The 17,306-nt window shown below is 37.7% G+C and overlaps 1 protein-coding gene across 2 annotated transcripts in view; it reads left to right on the top strand.

Annotated features, from left to right (window-relative positions):
• ap3b1 (adaptor related protein complex 3 subunit beta 1) overlaps window positions 1-17,306 on the top strand; it is a 144,607-nt gene that overhangs the window by 34,707 nt on the left and 92,594 nt on the right. For both annotated transcript variants that reach the window (XM_012967364.3, XM_012967368.3), the window contains exons 7-14: window positions 3,997-4,179; window positions 7,589-7,744; window positions 8,454-8,551; window positions 8,734-8,788; window positions 8,873-8,944; window positions 9,951-10,013; window positions 10,571-10,703; window positions 14,647-14,756. In XM_012967364.3, the coding sequence (XP_012822818.3) occupies window positions 3,997-4,179; window positions 7,589-7,744; window positions 8,454-8,551; window positions 8,734-8,788; window positions 8,873-8,944; window positions 9,951-10,013; window positions 10,571-10,703; window positions 14,647-14,756 (870 nt within the window). The remainder of the gene's footprint in view (window positions 1-3,996; window positions 4,180-7,588; window positions 7,745-8,453; window positions 8,552-8,733; window positions 8,789-8,872; window positions 8,945-9,950; window positions 10,014-10,570; window positions 10,704-14,646; window positions 14,757-17,306) is intronic.

Here is a 17,306-nt window from a genome sequence, read left to right as displayed (position 1 = left end):
GTTTCCCCCAGCCGGAGTGCAGGCTCTACTAGCCCGCTCCTCAGGTGGGGTGAGGAATCTGAGGGTGCCCTTTAAATACAATATATAGTTGATGCAGCTGATAATATTTTCTGCCTGATCTATTATTATGCAGGTGTGGGATCTGTTATCCGGTATCCAAAAAGCACCTATTTACAAGGAGGCCATTTCTTATAGACTCCATTTTAATCAAATAATTCACATTTTTAAAAATGATTTCCTTTTTCTCTGTATCAAATCAGCAGTTTGTACTTGATCCCAACTAAGATTTAATTATTCCTTATTGGGAACAAAACAATCCTTTTGGGTTTATTTAATGTTTAAATTAATTTGTAGTAGACTCAAGGTATGGAAATCAAAATTATAGAAAGACCCCTTATTTGGAAACCCCCAGGTCCTGATCGGTTTTCCAATTAACGTATCCAATATCTATTTAACAGTTCGTATACCTGTAGATAATTATATTATCTATTATCCAATTAACAATTGGAAACCCTCACTGCCCTGTTTTCTAGTGATAATTACCTGCCCAGGCTTTGTGCCAGTAGGGTTCAGGTGATTACCATGAAAGTTTACGAAGGGCAGTAGTGAGTGTGTGCCAGTTCCAAATGAGTTTGGTTTTACTTTGACTAAACACTAATGATTCAGGGGGTCAGATAACTTCTCTAATCAATAAGCCCATCCCTGATGAATTGGACAAATTTAGGCCCTTTAGGGTGGGCAGTTTCTTGGCCTGAGTATGAGCTTAGGCCTTACTATAGCGCCCCCTTTTGGTGTGTCCGTACCCAGGGCCAGTGATGGCCCTAGTGCAGAAAAACACAGTGAATTTTGGTACCGAAATGCATACTCCTGTTTCGGCACAGAAATCTGCTCCGTGCGTCTGCACTCAGGCTGAGGCCGTGTCTCCGGGTGCACATTAGAAAGTGCAGCAGATCGGAGGGGCTGTTTCTTGGCCTGCAGTTGCCTTATGGTGGCGCAGGTGTAAGCTCAGGCAAAAGTCAGCAACTGGTCGCTTTATTATCAATGGCCAGAAAGTAACAATAATGTAGGTTGAAAAAAGACACATGTCCATCGAGTTCAGTCTTTTAGTAAAAGTAAAACCTGCCTAACTGCCTGTTAATCCAGAGGAAAACCCCACTCTCCAATAATTCATTTGATGGGGGAAAAATCCTTCTAGACTACAAGAGGGTAATCAGACCTGTCTCTAAATCACCCTTGTGCTATCTAATGAATCTTCCAGTACAACCACTTCAGAGACAGACAAATTCACAATCCTCTCTGTAGCAAACCTTTTACACACATTACCGTGGAACCTGCTTTCTTCTGTTCTCAATGGAGGCCCTTGAGTCTGCTGGAAGGACCTACCAGGGAATAAAGTCTTACAAAGATCCATTATGTAATATTCAGTGGGGATTGAATCTGTAGATCATGGATCTCAAGGCACTTTTTATACCTATAGCTAGGTAGCAGCTAGTCACCTAGCCTTTGTTCAGTGCAGTCAATTGGTGGACATTCTGACTTGCATGTTAGAGAGGAAGAGCCTCTACAGGCAGCATTGACCTCTTTCTTGTTTATACCTTAGATTGGTTATTTTGGAATTCTATGTTTTGAGCTAAAAACCAAATTCAAATGCCCGCGGTTGTATAGAAATGACTGAGAATCTTAGGCAGTGCTTGCTAGGAGACAAGCTGGTCTCTATGATTCTTGCATAGATGGATAAACTCACCATTAATTACAATTTTTTGCCATCCCTGCATGCTTGATTTCTTAGGAAAGTAGGTATAATGAACATTGTTTTTGTTTGCCCAGATTTATCCCCTTAGCTGGATTTTTTCATGTTGTGCATTACAGAAAAAGCGAATTATCCTAAAGCGCTCAATGTATTTTATTTAGTTCTTACAGATAATCAAATCCTTGCTTTCTGAAATGAGTTGCCTGTCATGCTGGGAGCAGCAGGCATCGGTATATGGACAGAGCTGTAGTCAATAAATGCAACTTCACGCTTATACTGATTGGTAATTCATACAATCCCCAAGGGACCCCTGGCTTCCTTAGCATAATAGCCAGTATATATTCCAAGCTGTTTTCTTTTCATTGTAATGTTGGGTGAATATTAATAAACCCAATGTTGGCAAAATAGTAGAGGGGAAAAAAAAGCTCCAAAAATATTAATAATAACGTAAAACAGCATTTTTCTGGAATATACTGTGTTTTCATTCAATTATCGCGCACTGTCATTTGGGAAATTTTTGCCAGTTACATGGAATCCTATGTGTTTTCATCAAATGTAGATTTCACTTTCCGCAGGGAGCGCGTGTAACCTTGTGGAGGCGCAGATGTATGTTGGCGTGTTTCATGTAATCAGTGCACAGAAGTGGAGCTGAATTAAACAGGAAAACTGTAACATTTTAACTGTTCATTTGTACATCCTGATGTGAATACACAATCAAACCAGATCTCTCCAGCTGAAGCCAAATATATTTCCCAGCATCCCTAGTTGTCCTTGGGTGGGGCTTTAGAGTTTATGGGAATTCCAAGAAAAGGCTCCTTCTACTTGGAAGTTCCATTTAGCAGTGTATCTCTTCAGTTATACTCTTGCTGTGCCATGGAATGAAAAAGCCATTTGTTTAACAGAATTATTTTCATTGATACATTTAGTTTTCTTCACTATAGAGATGGGATCTCTTATCCTGAAACCTGATATCCAGAAAGCTGGAATGATTTCCTTTTTCTATCTAATAATAAAATAATACCTTGTACTTGATGGTAACTAAGCTGCATGAATCCATATTGGTGGCAAAACAATCCCAATCGGTTTAATGGTTCAATCATTTTAAGCAGATTTAAGGTAATGTAATCCAAATTAGGGTCCAAATTATCCAAATTAAGATCCCTTATCTGGAAAACCCCAGGTCCCAAGCATTCTCGACATTCTTATGTTTCATTACAAACAGCAACTGATGATTTAAGGGTAAAATAATGACATACTTGTGTGTCCATTTACAGTAATACAGGTATGGGATCCATTTTCTGGAAACCCATTATCCAGAAAGCTCCAAATTACAGGAAGGCCATCTCCCATAAACTCCATTATAAGCAAGTAATTCAAACTTTTTAAAATTATTTCCCTTTTCTCTGTAATAATAAAACAGTACCTTGTACTTGATCCCAACCAAGATATAATTAATCCTTATTGGGGGCAGAACAGCCCTATTGGGTTTATTTAATGGTTAAATGATTCCCTTTTCTCTGTAATAATAAAACAGTACCTGTACTTGATCTCAACTAAGATATAATTAATCCTTATTGGGGGCAGAACAGCCCTATTGGGTTTATTTAATGGTTAAATGATTCCCTTTTCTCTGTAATAATAAAACAGTACCTGTACTTGATCCCAACTAAGATATAATTACCCCTTATTGGGGGCAGAACAGCCCTATTGGGTTTATTTAATGGTTAAATGATTCCCTTTTCTCTGTAATAATAAAACAGTACCTGTACTTGATCCCAACTAAGATATAATTACCCCTTATTGGGGGCAGAACAGCCCTATTGGGTTTATTTAATGGTTAAATGATTCCCTTTTCTCTGTAATAATAAAACAGTACCTGTACTTGATCCCAACTAAGATATAATTACTCCTTATTGGGGGCAGAACAGCCCTATTGGGTTTATTTAATGGTTAAATGATTCCCTTTTCTCTGTAATAATAAAACAGTACCTTGTACTTGATCCCAACCAAGATATAATTAATCCTTATTGGAGGCAAAACAATAAGGTAAAACAATAATAAACAAACTTAAGGTATGGAGATCCAAATTACAGAAAGATCCCTTATCTGGAAGACCCAGATCCCAAGCTTTCTGGATAATAGGTAGCATAACTGTACTACCATTTGCCATGATCAGTAAAGTAACTAAAATATTGTTTTTAATAACAATTTATGTATTTTCCTCTTTTTTTTATTTTATTTTTAAGCTTGTTGCTGGGAGCGTTGTGATGGCCTTTGAAGAGGTGTGCCCAGATAGGATTGATTTAATTCACAAGAACTATAGGAAACTTTGCAACCTGCTGGTTGATGTTGAGGAGTGGGGGCAGGTTGTAATTATCCACATGTTGACCAGATACGCCCGGATGCAATTTGTTAGCCCTTGGGTCGAGGTAAGTGTGGAGACAACAATATGGCACCATCATCTATTTAATTATAGATTATCTATATAATTTTCATGCTTCTTTCTACAGCTAGGTAGTCCTGTGATTTATTTAAAGGAGAAGGAAAGGTAAAAACTAAGTAAGCTTTATCAGAAAGGTCGATGTAAATACAGCCATAAGCACTCACAGAAACGCTGCACTGAGTCCTCTGTCAAAAGAAACAGGATTTCTTGTCTCTTAGTTTTCCTCTGCCAGAGACACGCAGCTCTCTCCTCCCTCCCCTCTCCTGCTCCCCCCTCCCTCAAGAATACTCCCTCCCCCCTTAGGGATGTGTGATCTGAGCCAATCAGCAGGAAGCTTCCTCATAGTCTTTCTAACTGAGCCTGTGCACCGGTCTTGGTCTCAGCGCAGGAGTGAGGCATTTTGGGAACTTTCTTTACAGAGCTCAGGGTTTTTTTTCCTATGAGGCTTCTGATCATCTGAACAGGAGAAATATGGGGAGACTTAAGGGCACTATTGAGAGAACTGAAGGTATGCCTGCAGCTTGGGATTAACTCTTTATTAGCCTTTCCTTCTCCTTTAAACTTAGCAAATGTTGGCAATGCGATATAGAGGTTTAACTATCTCTGAATTTGCCACAATGCCTAGAATTTGCTGTAAAATGTAACCCCTTGTGCAGAAGCAGAAGTTCCTGTAGCAGCAGTAGGGCTATGGTTACAAACAGTCCCTGTTGCAGATTCCTTGTACCTGTGGAAAACTGATCCTAGCAAGTGTCCCCGCCTCTGAAAGTTGTCCCCAGCTGTCCCTGTGGCAATAGAGCTGCCCCTACAGCCAATCATTGGCATTACAGGACAGGGGGAAGGAAGTGTTTGGCCCACTTATCTCCTCCCACATCCCGCACATTTTCTGGCCGAAATCTGCCTGTACAAGTAGAGTGCAGTTCCGGACTGGTGGAAATATACCAGTGAACACCCAAAGTGCAGTTATTCTAAGGAAATAATAATATTCCTGTTTCCAAAATAAATGACTGCAGGTGTAGATTGTAGCAACGTATGGCTCAGTAGCAAAGACTTGTCCTTCCTGTCTCTTCTCCCAGCCTCCGCCTGCTAATTCACTTTCTACTGTGCCTGTTAAGCAAATTGAAAATCTTTTTTAGGATGAGTTGACTTTGCAGCTTCGTCAATACCATCTTCACTGAGGGTCCCATAACAAGGCATCTCGAGCCGCAGAAGAGATTTTTAATTTAGTTTATTTGTATCATTATTGGCCCGAATCGACGCAGTTTATATGTAAATGTACGATTTAAGGAACAATTAAGCGTCGATGAAGTCGATTGCCGCCCTATCAGTTGCAGTGGCTTTTCCCTAATTTTTCTAACTGACATATTTCATGATAAATAGCGGATGGCAAGTCAAAGCAGATTATACAGTGCACTAGCAATTCATAGCACTGTCAGGGAGAAGACCGATTGACTTTAAATTTACATATTAATGAGAAGATTTGTTAAGAGGGTGCTTGACTATGGAAAATAACAGCATCTTTATAGGGCACGGCGTTTCATAAATAGAGCTGATGCAGGAAAATGGAAATTAAACCTTTTTAAGTTAATGAATTCAAGAGATTAGTCAAATGAACAGTAGCAGATTTAGTTGTATAAAAATATACCTTGCCCACAACATGCTTCCATTGTGTCAGGTTTCACATGCCGCCTGGTTGAGAGACTAATGACTTCCCTTCCCAAGTGATTTCTGTTTTTTTGCTCAATTGATATTGATGGAATGTTGATTCCTGGGTAACTGGTATGTAAGTGCTGCAAGCATTTCCTATTGCTCTGAGTAGCCGTACCTTTCAGCTGCAGGCCGTCACTCCTAACCAACGGCGCATATGTAACGGGGCCCCCCTGCTGCAGCGCTGGGGTCAGGGAAGCTGCTTAGTTGGATCTGCATGGATTACCCATGATCCACTTGTGTTGCTATGAGGCTTTTCTGGATGTGATCACTGCTGCTGAGTTCTGGAGTTGGTGCTTTTCAGTAAATAAAAAATAAGGGAGAAGTGTCCTTGGTATAGATAATGTTGCTGTAGTAAAGTTCGCATTTGATGCAGATGCATGAGATTTGCTCCAGCTGTGTATAATAGTTGCAGTGCATGTCTCCCTCATATCAATGGCAACATCATGGCAGGCATTCCTGGTATATGTGTACGCCGACATGCCAACTCCACCAAGCCAACAGCAAAAAAATCCAGTAGCACACTGAAGATGCAAATCGTGAAAAAATTGTATTTTATTTGCCCAAGTACATAAAAACAAGCAAAGAGCAACGTTTCGGGACCCTCCGGACCCTTTCTCAAGCTTAAGAAAGGGTCCGGAGGGTCCCGAAACATTGCTCTTTGCTTGTTTTTATGTACTTGGGCAAATAAAATACAATTTTTTCACGATTTGCATCTTCAGTGTGCTACTGGATTTTTTTGCTGTTGGATATTGACCCCCATGCAAGGTGAGGTTCTTCCAGTATTTGCACCTGATACCCGTTTGGGTAAGTTAACAGAGGGTTGAGCTCCCCAATACTGCTATTGCTATAACTCCACCAAGCCAGGCTTTTCATTACCTGTTAATAATATACAGTGAGGCTTTCTTTATGGCCATGGCTGCCATATTTGTGCAGCAGGAACCCATTAGCATTAGTAGCTATAACTGAGAAGGGACAGTCAGGTTATCAAAATAATCTAATTTAGGAACTTCAAGTAACAGTTACTTACAAGTAACTGTTACTTGAATTTACCTATCAGCGAAAAATGTTTTAGCATGACCTATAAGTAACTTTTAATGTACATTAGGATTAGAGTACCAGTAGTTTTTTTTTTTTTTTTTTTAATGTCTGTATCACTTTAAGAAATATTTAAAGGGCTGCTGCTTGGACCTCTAATGTAAATTCAAATAATTTAAGAAATATGATATAGTGCATCTATAGTGTATCTTGTTTGGCTGCTTTTTACTCTAGAACCCAAACCGTCAAAGTTCTAATACAGATAGTGGCTGCATTAGCCACTGGTATAGTCATCTGGTGATCAGGTTGAACAAACCAGATCTGGATGTACATGGTGAATTAAAATATTAATAGACCATTTTCTAATAGTTGCGTAGTAGCGCTCAGTCAAGAAATAAATACAAACTAATTGGCAGGCAGCATTTGCTGAAAGCAACTTCATATGGGCTACTAGACCCAATGCAAACACAGTAACTTCTATTGCAGTCTCTTCTGCCTTTCTGGCAAAAAAAAACAAAAAACTCTTGCTTTATGGCAGTGGTCCTAGATACACACTTGAGCAGAACAGCTCTCTCACAGAACACATTGCATAATGATTTGGTGCCAGTCTTCCTCCTCTATATACATATATATTGTCTTCTTGGCTCTTACAGGAAGGAGATTCAGGGGAGATGACTACACAAAGTTTTTATGAATCCGATGAAGAAAAAGATGCTGATACCAACCAAAAAAGGCCTTATGTTATGGATCCCGACCATAGACTTCTGTTAAGGAACACCAAACCTCTACTCCAAAGCAGAAATGCCGCCGTGCGTATTGATTTTATATTTATGGGGTTATGTAAAAAGTGGAACTAAGTTTGCCCAGGAGCAGTAACCCATAGCTACCCATAGCTAAAAACAAACATCTTATTGGTTGCTATGAGTTACTGCTGCTAGGCAGACTTAGTGCCTTTTATTACTTTATTAATGAAACATGTTTGCTTCTACGCAGATATATATTGATTAAATTAATATATTATAAATAAAATGGAATACAGAAAGTAGAAATGTAAACATGATTAAAGGGGTGGTTTACCTAGTTAACTTTTAGTATACTGTAGAATGATCAGTTCTTACCAAGTTTTCAGTTTGTCTTGATTTTTTTATAGTTTTTGAATTATTTGCCTTCATCTTCTGTTTTTCAAGCTTCCAAATGGGGGTCACTGACCCTGGCGGCCCATACACTGTTGCTCTGTAAGGCTGCAATTTTATTGTTACTGTTAATTTTTATTACTTATCTTTCTATGTAGGCCCTCTCCTATTCATATTCTAGTCTTTTACTTAGACCACTGCCTGGGTGCTGGGGTAATTTGGACCCTAGCAACCAGATAACTGCTGAAATTCCAAATTGGAGAGCTGCTGACTAAAAAGCTTAATAATTAAAAAACAACATAAATAATAAGAAATAAAGACCAGGAGTTAAAAAATGCTCATATGTGCAGTGTTATAAAGCATTTGCCATCTCTGCTCCTTCCAGGTGGTTATGGCTGTAGCCCAGCTTTATTGGCACTTAGCACCAAAGTCAGAAACCAGCACTGTTGCCAAATCACTGATCCGCCTACTCCGAAGCCACAGGTAGGTTGCACTTTTTATTATAACTGGGGCAAAATATGTTTCACTTTACTTACATATTGTGCCTAACATGTTTAATCATTTTTGTCCATTTCTGTTATATAGTTATGCAATTTTGTGTTTGTATTTAACATTTGAGTTGTATTTTTGAGTTTTATTTTCCACTTGAGTTTTTTATTTTCCAGGGAGGTACAATACATTGTCCTTCAGAATATTGCAACTATATCTATCCAGAGAAAGGTAAGCGAGGTACAATAATGACAAGAAAGAGTATGTAAAGAAACAGAACTATGATTTAACACTCTTTGCTGTTCTCTCCTGTAGGGTTTGTTCGAACCATATTTAAAGAGTTTCTATATTAGGTCTACTGATCCAACAATGATTAAAACACTAAAGGTGAGAATAATGATATTTTTAAATTGCCGGCTTATTTGTACTGGTCCATATAATGATCCATATAATAAATAAGCTACATTTTAATTTGTTTTAGGTTAAAGAGTTCTGCCTTTTGCAAGCAGTATTGTATATTCTTGTTGCAGTGCTTTCCCTGGATTTTAGAAAGCCTTCACTGGCACCTCTTTTATGTTTTATGTTAACTTTTTATACAGTTTGGTCAATATTTGACAACATTTCATGATTGTCATTGCAGTTTTAGGGCCATTCAGCAAACAATTTGGTATATAAATCTGTGTTGCACTTATACTGAAGCTGGTAATCTAAAATCTTAAACTGTGTTGTGTTATCACAAAACTTGGTCCCTTCTTGGTGAAATGTATTTCCTTCCAAAGCAAAAATGTGGACTTGCACAGGAAAGAAATCCTCCTAAAGTTAAATGTCTATACAATATCCAACATTTACATTTTTTCAGTACATGGCACATTAAATAGCATTAGATAGACATTAAAAACAATAGGTATGGAAGAGTTTGGCTCCTTTGAGGCTTCTTCCATATCTCTGGGCCACTTATGGTGCTGTGGCGTGTGTCCCAAGAGGGCATGCTACCCTGTTTATTTTGCTCTTTCTCCCCCCAGTTAAAACCAGAAAGCTTGTAGAGTTCTGTTTTGTGGGATATTCTGTACCTGCCAGAGTGCCCCAGAGGAGTAGTTTTCACTTTATGGCTGGAAGGGCCCTTACTAAATACACAACAGATGCATACAGTGTTGTTTAAAAAGATACTTTTCCTTTAACATCCTAGTAGTAAGAATGCACCCACTGTTTTAAAAGTTAAATTTTTGGAACATTAAAAGAAGTATTGTATGCTTGCTTGGAGAATGCATCCCCTTACAGGTTTGGGGTTGGGTGCTTTAAGGTAGAAGCTAAGCACTACCATGCCATTTTGCTGATGGTGGATATTGGTTGCACTAAATCTTTATTGTAATATGACTTAACTGTCTTTTTGCAGCTTGAAATCATGACAAATTTGGCAAATGAAGCAAATGTATCTACCCTGCTACGAGAATTTCAGGTCAGTAACATTTTAAAATGTAATGCTTATTAAAATCTGTTCCTTGCTCTTTCAGTGGTCACATTTGGGCCCTGTAAAGTACATAGAGGCCCAAACACCCCTTTGCCCCCCCCCCCCAAATGGGCCCAGTATATAATCATTTTTAAAGCATCTTAGCAGTAAGATGCTTAGCTAACTAGTACCCCTGCTTGATTCATACAAGTGGGTTTTGACCTGCAATGATTCCTGTTGGCTGCAATGTATTTGCCATACCTAGTTAGTACACAGAACATTGCTCTGAGTCTTATAGGCATTCACCAGAACTCATGGTAGGCATTGCACTGGGTGCAGGGATGATGAGGCACCAGACAGGCACGCTGTTTTTCTATACACTGTGAAGCCTGGCAATGTGTGGCGAATTGTGTCGCCATTTTTTACACAGCATTATAAATCTGCCCATGGAACACTGACTTTTGTATTCAAGAAAAATAAAATATATACCGGTAGTTAAATTATTATTTTCTAGACATTTTGCATAAGAATTCTGGTATGCCATTTATTCTCTGTTTCCTTTTTAGACCTACGTTAGAAGCCAGGACAAGCAATTTGCTGCAGCCACAATTCAAGCAATTGGAAGATGTGCAACAAACATTTCTGCTGTGACTGACACTTGTCTTAATGGCCTGGTCCTCCTATTGTCTAACAGAGATGGTAAGGGAATTTAGCATTGGGGGTTCCAACTCTCATGCCTAAGATGGACATGTATTCAACATAATCTAAATAATAGCAGTTTGTTTGTTAAAAAATGTTTTTGCATATAATGACTTTTCTTTGTATTTCTGCAGATTAATTGGGAAATTTTCGAGTGTCATGTAGACATTGATATTTAAAATAAATCTGAGCTTGATCAATAGAGAATGGCACTCAAAAGGGGCATTTACTCACAAAAAAATAATTAAAGAGTCATTTTTTTTTGGGCCAAAATATGATTTTATAATGGAAAAAATGGGATTTTTTTAAGGGAGTTATTATACTACTAAACCGCAATAAATCCAAAAGCAAAAAATAAACCATCTAAAACCTATTTAGATCATATAGTCAGTGGCAGATGTCCCTTTTACAATTGGAAGATCTTTCTTTGCTTCATGGTTTTAGAGGTTCTCAGGTTCAGTATGAAAAAGTTTTTCATGTTTTTCGTTTGTGCTTTTTCAGTTCGCATTTTTTGATAAATGACTGACATTCATGGAAATGTGTTTAGTTGTGGTTTCAAAAACCACGAAAATGTGAATGTTGATAAATGGGCCTCAAAGAGTTAAACAGAGAACAATCTTTAATGATTGTCAGAGAGTCTGCACTTGACCCCAAGACTATTAAGGTTAGCAGAGACCAACACCGGCAGCTGGTAAATCTGAACTTTTGTCCCAGTCAACCACCAGGCCACATTCATTTAAAAAATCCTTGACAAAACTGCAATTAGGTCCATAGTTGCCTTGGTTTTATATTCATCTTTACATTTCCTCCATGTAAAACGTTTTTACAAATATAGTTCAAAATGTTGGCATGGCATGTATAATGGAAAATATATTGGAGACATGGAATATCAATTTTATTTTGTAAATCTGCTTTACATCTAAAATGATAGGTGTAATTACAGACGTGATCACATTACCAATCAATATAGGTAGACTATATCCAGAAACATGCACACACTGTGATTGATTTTCTTGGTAGTTTTTTCCTACCAGAACATTATCTTAAATAACGACTCAGAGATAAGGTAGATAGCAGAAATGGCTGCTTTATTGTAGTCAGTTGTACTATTGTAGTCATAAGTCAATACAGAGTCTTGGGAAGCGTTCAGCAACACAGAATGATATGTATCACAAAAGGCTTCAAATGTGGCCTTGCAAGTCAGAGCTTTTTATAGGCTGCTTCTTTACGTAACTCTGCAAATGGCATGAGATGCACAAAATTACTAGTATGAATTCTATAAGTTTAAAGTAACTCACCCAAAAAATCCAATTGTTCAAGTTACATGAAGTTTCCTCCTACAGGCAACTGTGCGACATTCAGAAAGCCAAAGTGGTGCATAGGCCTTTCCACCGATGACTCCTATTGTTGCCTATGGAAAGGCATTTAAGTTCCGTTAGTCGCCCACGATAGCAGAGGTCTATTGTGGGCAAGTTACTCGCTCCGTTGGCCACCAGCCTTACCCATCATTAATGAGTGTCGCCAATAATTATTTTTAAACTCCTTTTATAGAAGTGTATGCTAAAATGTCACTTTAAAAATTTGTTTCTTTTTTGTGTTTTAATAACAGAATTCTTCCATTGTGGCTTACGAAATATATATTCCAAGCCAACTGTAGAGGGCGCTGAAATCAATGCAATCATTTTCTGCTGTAACACCCTTAGCATTGATTCTGTAGTTGAAGCAGCATCTTTATTTACATAAATTCATATTTTGATTCTTCTTCTAGTAAAACAATAGAAAAAAAAAGGACACAGCACATGCATAAGTCCCAAAGTTGTGAGGTCATATAGCCCGCTTGGCTACATTTCAGGGAACTGACACTTTTTTATTAAATCAGAGCCACAAAGCTCTAAAGGTCATCCACAATATATCTGTTTGCACTCAGTTTCAGCTAATATAGAATATGATAAATTTTAAAAAACAGTAGAAACAGACTAATTGCACTTTCAATGAAACAACATATTGATAACTTAAAAAGGGACTAGGTAAAATCTAAAAGATTCTTAACTGGCATATTTTATTCACCACATACAGTGTTAATTAAACAACAAAAGTTGATTATTTGTGCAGACTCACTAACACTGCCTCCCCCATTTATGTGCATGCTTGTATGTTATATTTATTTATACATGCTTTATTGCATAGCATTGACTCATAGCATTCTCAAGCTAATACAAGTATGGGATCGGTTATCCGGAAACCCATTACCCAGAAAGCTCTGAAATCTACCATAGAGTCCATTTTAATTTTTGAAAAAAGAATTTCTCTTTCTCTGTAATAATAAAACAGTACCTTGTACAGACCCTGACTAGGCTGCATGAATCCATATTGGTGGCAAAATAATCCTATTGGGTTTATTTGATATTTAAATAATTTCAAGCAGACTTAGGGTTTGGTGATCCAAATTACAGAAAGATCCTTTATCTGGAAACCCCAGGCCCCAAGCATTCTGGATAACAGATCACATAGCAGTACTATAATATGTTACCCATAATGCTCCAGCGCTGTATAACGTATGACCACTGTTGGTCGGTGGCTGATAGAAACTGTAGTACGGTAACAGCTGAGAATCATAAGCTGCAGCCTCCTGTTTTTATTTACCACAATACAAGAAGCCCATCTGTACTTGTTTTCCCTGTGCTCCTATTTACTGGCTTATTGAACCCTTCCACAAGGTGACAGTAGAATACCATAAATAATACATTCTCTTCACATAACACTGCTTGACTAGAAATGGTAGCTGATTTTCACTTGTGTTTTGACTCGATCAAACCTGGATGTTTTATATAATAAATTCAAATACAAAGATGCACTTTTTTTGTTACTGAGAGTTTGTCTTGGTTTCCTCCTTCATAACAAAAGCTGGTTATACACGCAGAGGTATGATCGTTTCAAAGACAAATGGTCGGTAGAGGGGAGAAACACGCATTAGTATAAAGAGTGCAACATTTTGTAGATTAAGGGGCAGATTTATTTAAGTGCGAAATTAGAGTTCGCTACAGAAATAACTTGCCCACTTTCTGTTCATTCCGATAAGATTTTTAGAAGTGTATTTATAAAATGGTCAACTCACCCATTGATAAATACGCTTAGAGCTCACTGCAGAAAAACCCACTTTCTTATTTCTGATATATGTGCCCCTAAATCTTTAGTAGGAAAGATCAATTGCATGTAAAGCCCCCAGTTGGGAAACCATTCAGGGACCACATTGGATGCTGCTTTTATTCTATGCTTATTAGATAAAATGCTCTCTAGTTAAGACTTATTAGTAGTTAGACTACTTATTATATAGATATTAGTATTTGTTTCAGCCAGACCAATTTGAGTACTACAAACCAGAACTGTCAATGAAATTACCACTATCCATGGTAAAAGGATATCTGCTTACTTTTTTCCTGGATATACCAAAAATCATACAAAACCCCCAATACTAATGACAATATCTGTATGTGTACAGCTGGCTTAGCATATATAGGTTTAATAGGAAGTGCGGGGAGCTAACAGGCTATGAATGAAACTTGATTAGGTAAAACATATTTAGGGAAAATATGGTATGATTTTAGCTGAGCTGTTTGGTTTCTAGTTTCAAAGTGGTTAAAAAAGAAGGGGATATGCAAGGTAAAAGTTGTATTTTAAGATCTAAATGTAAGTAAAGGAATGTTGCTTTCCTCTTTAGTGTGATAATCTTTAGCATTGATATTAGTATATATTGTTTATGTATGTGAGTGTATAGATATGTCAGTATAGGTTTGTGTATGCTGGGTTTACTTGGAAGGGTTGAACGTATGTCTTTTTTCGACCTAACTTACTATGTTACTATGTTTTTTCAACCCTATGTAACTATGTTACTATCTTGCAAAAAGTTAATTGCATTTCTATAAGTGTGCTTTTTGTATTGCAGATGTTGTAGTTGCAGAAAGTGTGGTTGTCATTAAGAAACTCCTGCAGACTCAGACTTCGCACCATAGTGACATCATCAGGCATATGGCCAAGCTCTTCGACAAGATTACGGTAAGTCACTTTGCCGATTAAATTGGTCTGCCCCTTTTTTTATTTAAGCTTTTTTTTATTGCTTTGTGTTATTTGCCTGTGGAAAAGTCATGTTATTAAGCACGTACTGGCCTTTCTGGCAGTATGGTTTATGCTGAGATCAAGTACAGAAATATCATATCTAATAATCTAATGTTTTCTTATATTTATTTTACTGGTGTTAGTTGTCAGAGCACAGTGTTAGATCAGCACGTGTGGATTCCTGCAAAATTGGTCCGTTAGAGAGCCGTTATGTCATTTTACCTAATAGGAACCTCTCATGACACTAAAGCTACATGTGGCGGTCCTTGTGACCAGCTGAAAAGGGCCAAAAACTCTGTCCTGCGGCTCCCTTTTGCTTGAATGGGGGGTGCCTGAATCTTCCTGTGCAGGTCCTTTTTTGCCTGAAAATGCTCTTTTCATTTGTTGTTTGAATGGGATCCTAGAGCAAATGGTGCTGTGCATACTTTATGCTCAGAATTAAATGATATGAAATTTTCAAGATGGCAGATCAAATTTCCTGAGTGCGATGCAAGTTTATTGTAGGGTTTTCAATAAAATGTTTAATAGTTTCAGGAACTTATGAAAATGACTGTTGATTTTTTGTAAATGCTCGTGTGAGACTTTACTTGCCCTTAAATCATTTGCAACCTCTAATGATGAAATTAGATTAAGTTCTAGAAGGTTTTTTGTTTCAGTCTCCTACCCAGATCATCCCGTATATTCACTATTTGATCTTTATTGTTTTCAAACTTTTATTTCTAGTAAGTGCCCATTCAGTAAAGTTTGCTATTCATCAAAGACGTTATTCACTTTAATGCAGTCGTTAAAATTAAGCTGTTCCTCTGACAGACTTTAACATGTTTATGATTTGTGATTACACCGACTGATTTGTAAAGTTGGATTAGAATGGTTTGTGTTTTCATTGCCATTATTATCATTCTCATGGGCCCATGTTTAGTTAGTGTTAGTTTTATTACTGACTGCTAATTAGAAGCCAAATGGAAACCCTGATTGCTAATAAGGGACACATTTTGGTTGTTTTTTTTCAGTAAAACCTTGAATAAGATGTCTTGTAAAATCCAGTAACCGCTAAACTTAGTTCCCCGAAAGGGCCCCTGTGCCACCTCCCCAAATGCATCATATTTGCTCCCAGTATCAGACCCCTTCACCCATGCTTATTGCTGAAATACAAACCACTACAGCAGGGTTTATGGGCACCATACTTGGCTGCATTACATATGGGTCTGGACATTGGTTGCTGACCTGGTCCTGGCTCACTGCCAAGTTCTAAAATATTAGTACAGGTATGGGATCCATTATCTGGTAACGCGTTACCCAGAAAGTTCCAAATTACGGGAAGGCCATCTCCCATAGATTCTATTTTAATCATATAATTATACTTTTTAAATATGATTTTGAATATAATTTTCTCTGTAATAATAAAACAGGACCTTGTTCTTGATCCCAACTAAGATATAATTAAACCTTATTGGAGGCAAAACAATTCTGTTGGGTTTAATTACTGATTAAATGATTTTTAGAAGATCCAAATTATGGAAAGAACACTTATCCGGAAAACCCCAGATCCTGAGCATTCTCCATAATGAGTCCCATGCCTGTAGCAATAGAAAGTCTGATCTTAGGAGGATTAAGGTGGCAATACATGGGCCAATAAAAAAGCTGCTGACTTGGTCATTCCTCAGTCAGCAGCTTATTGGCCCATGCATGGGGCCTGCCTGACTGATATTTTGTAGAAAATTTCGGATGTTATTTGGGGAGGTTTAAACATTTTGCAAGGACAGCATTGGCATATTGAAGTGGTCTCGCCCCAATGGCCTACATTCCCAGCGTTGGGATCTGATCACTTGGCCCTTTTAGACTCAGGGTGGAACGTATGTGCAGCACAGTCGGTGGGGTGGTGAGCAGTGTATTGTATTTGTTTGGATTCACGTAATATCCATTATATCATTTTTAAGTCAAATGTGATAATAATGAATTGTATGTTAGGTGTATGTATACACAATTCTCTCTTTTTAACATGACAGAGAGACCTTATTGTGGCAGTGAATAAATGCAAAGTCTTTATATGATGTGCTTCATTGGCAGCTAATGTAATTATATGTCATTGCTGGTTGTGTTAGATTTGTTTTTTCTTCTTTTCCTGGGCAGTATGTATACAACCCGAGCAGTAATTGTAGTACTTGAGAGTAAGTGCAATTATTATGTCTAATTAGAGAGCCATGAAGTGTAATTCTGCACATAACATTACCTTTTATCAGAAAAGACAAGTAAAACTGGGCACAGAATGTACAAATTTATGCGAATAATATAAAGGCGACATCTAGATTAACATTTGGAAATGGAGTTCAGCAGGATAACCTATAGCTTTATGCTGCATCTCTAGAAACAAATGCCTTGAGATAATGGTTTGCTTCTTTCTCTCATCACATTGTGGCTGCAGAGGCATAGTGTGGCCTTGCTACATTCTGGGTTAAATCCCTTGCTAAATTTGGCTAGTTACTAGATCGT

The sequence above is a fragment of the Xenopus tropicalis genome, chromosome 1 (assembly GCF_000004195.4).
Source record: "Xenopus tropicalis strain Nigerian chromosome 1, UCB_Xtro_10.0, whole genome shotgun sequence".
Lineage (NCBI taxonomy): Eukaryota > Metazoa > Chordata > Amphibia > Anura > Pipidae > Xenopus > Xenopus tropicalis.
This window is presented reverse-complemented; position numbering and strand designations above follow the sequence as displayed.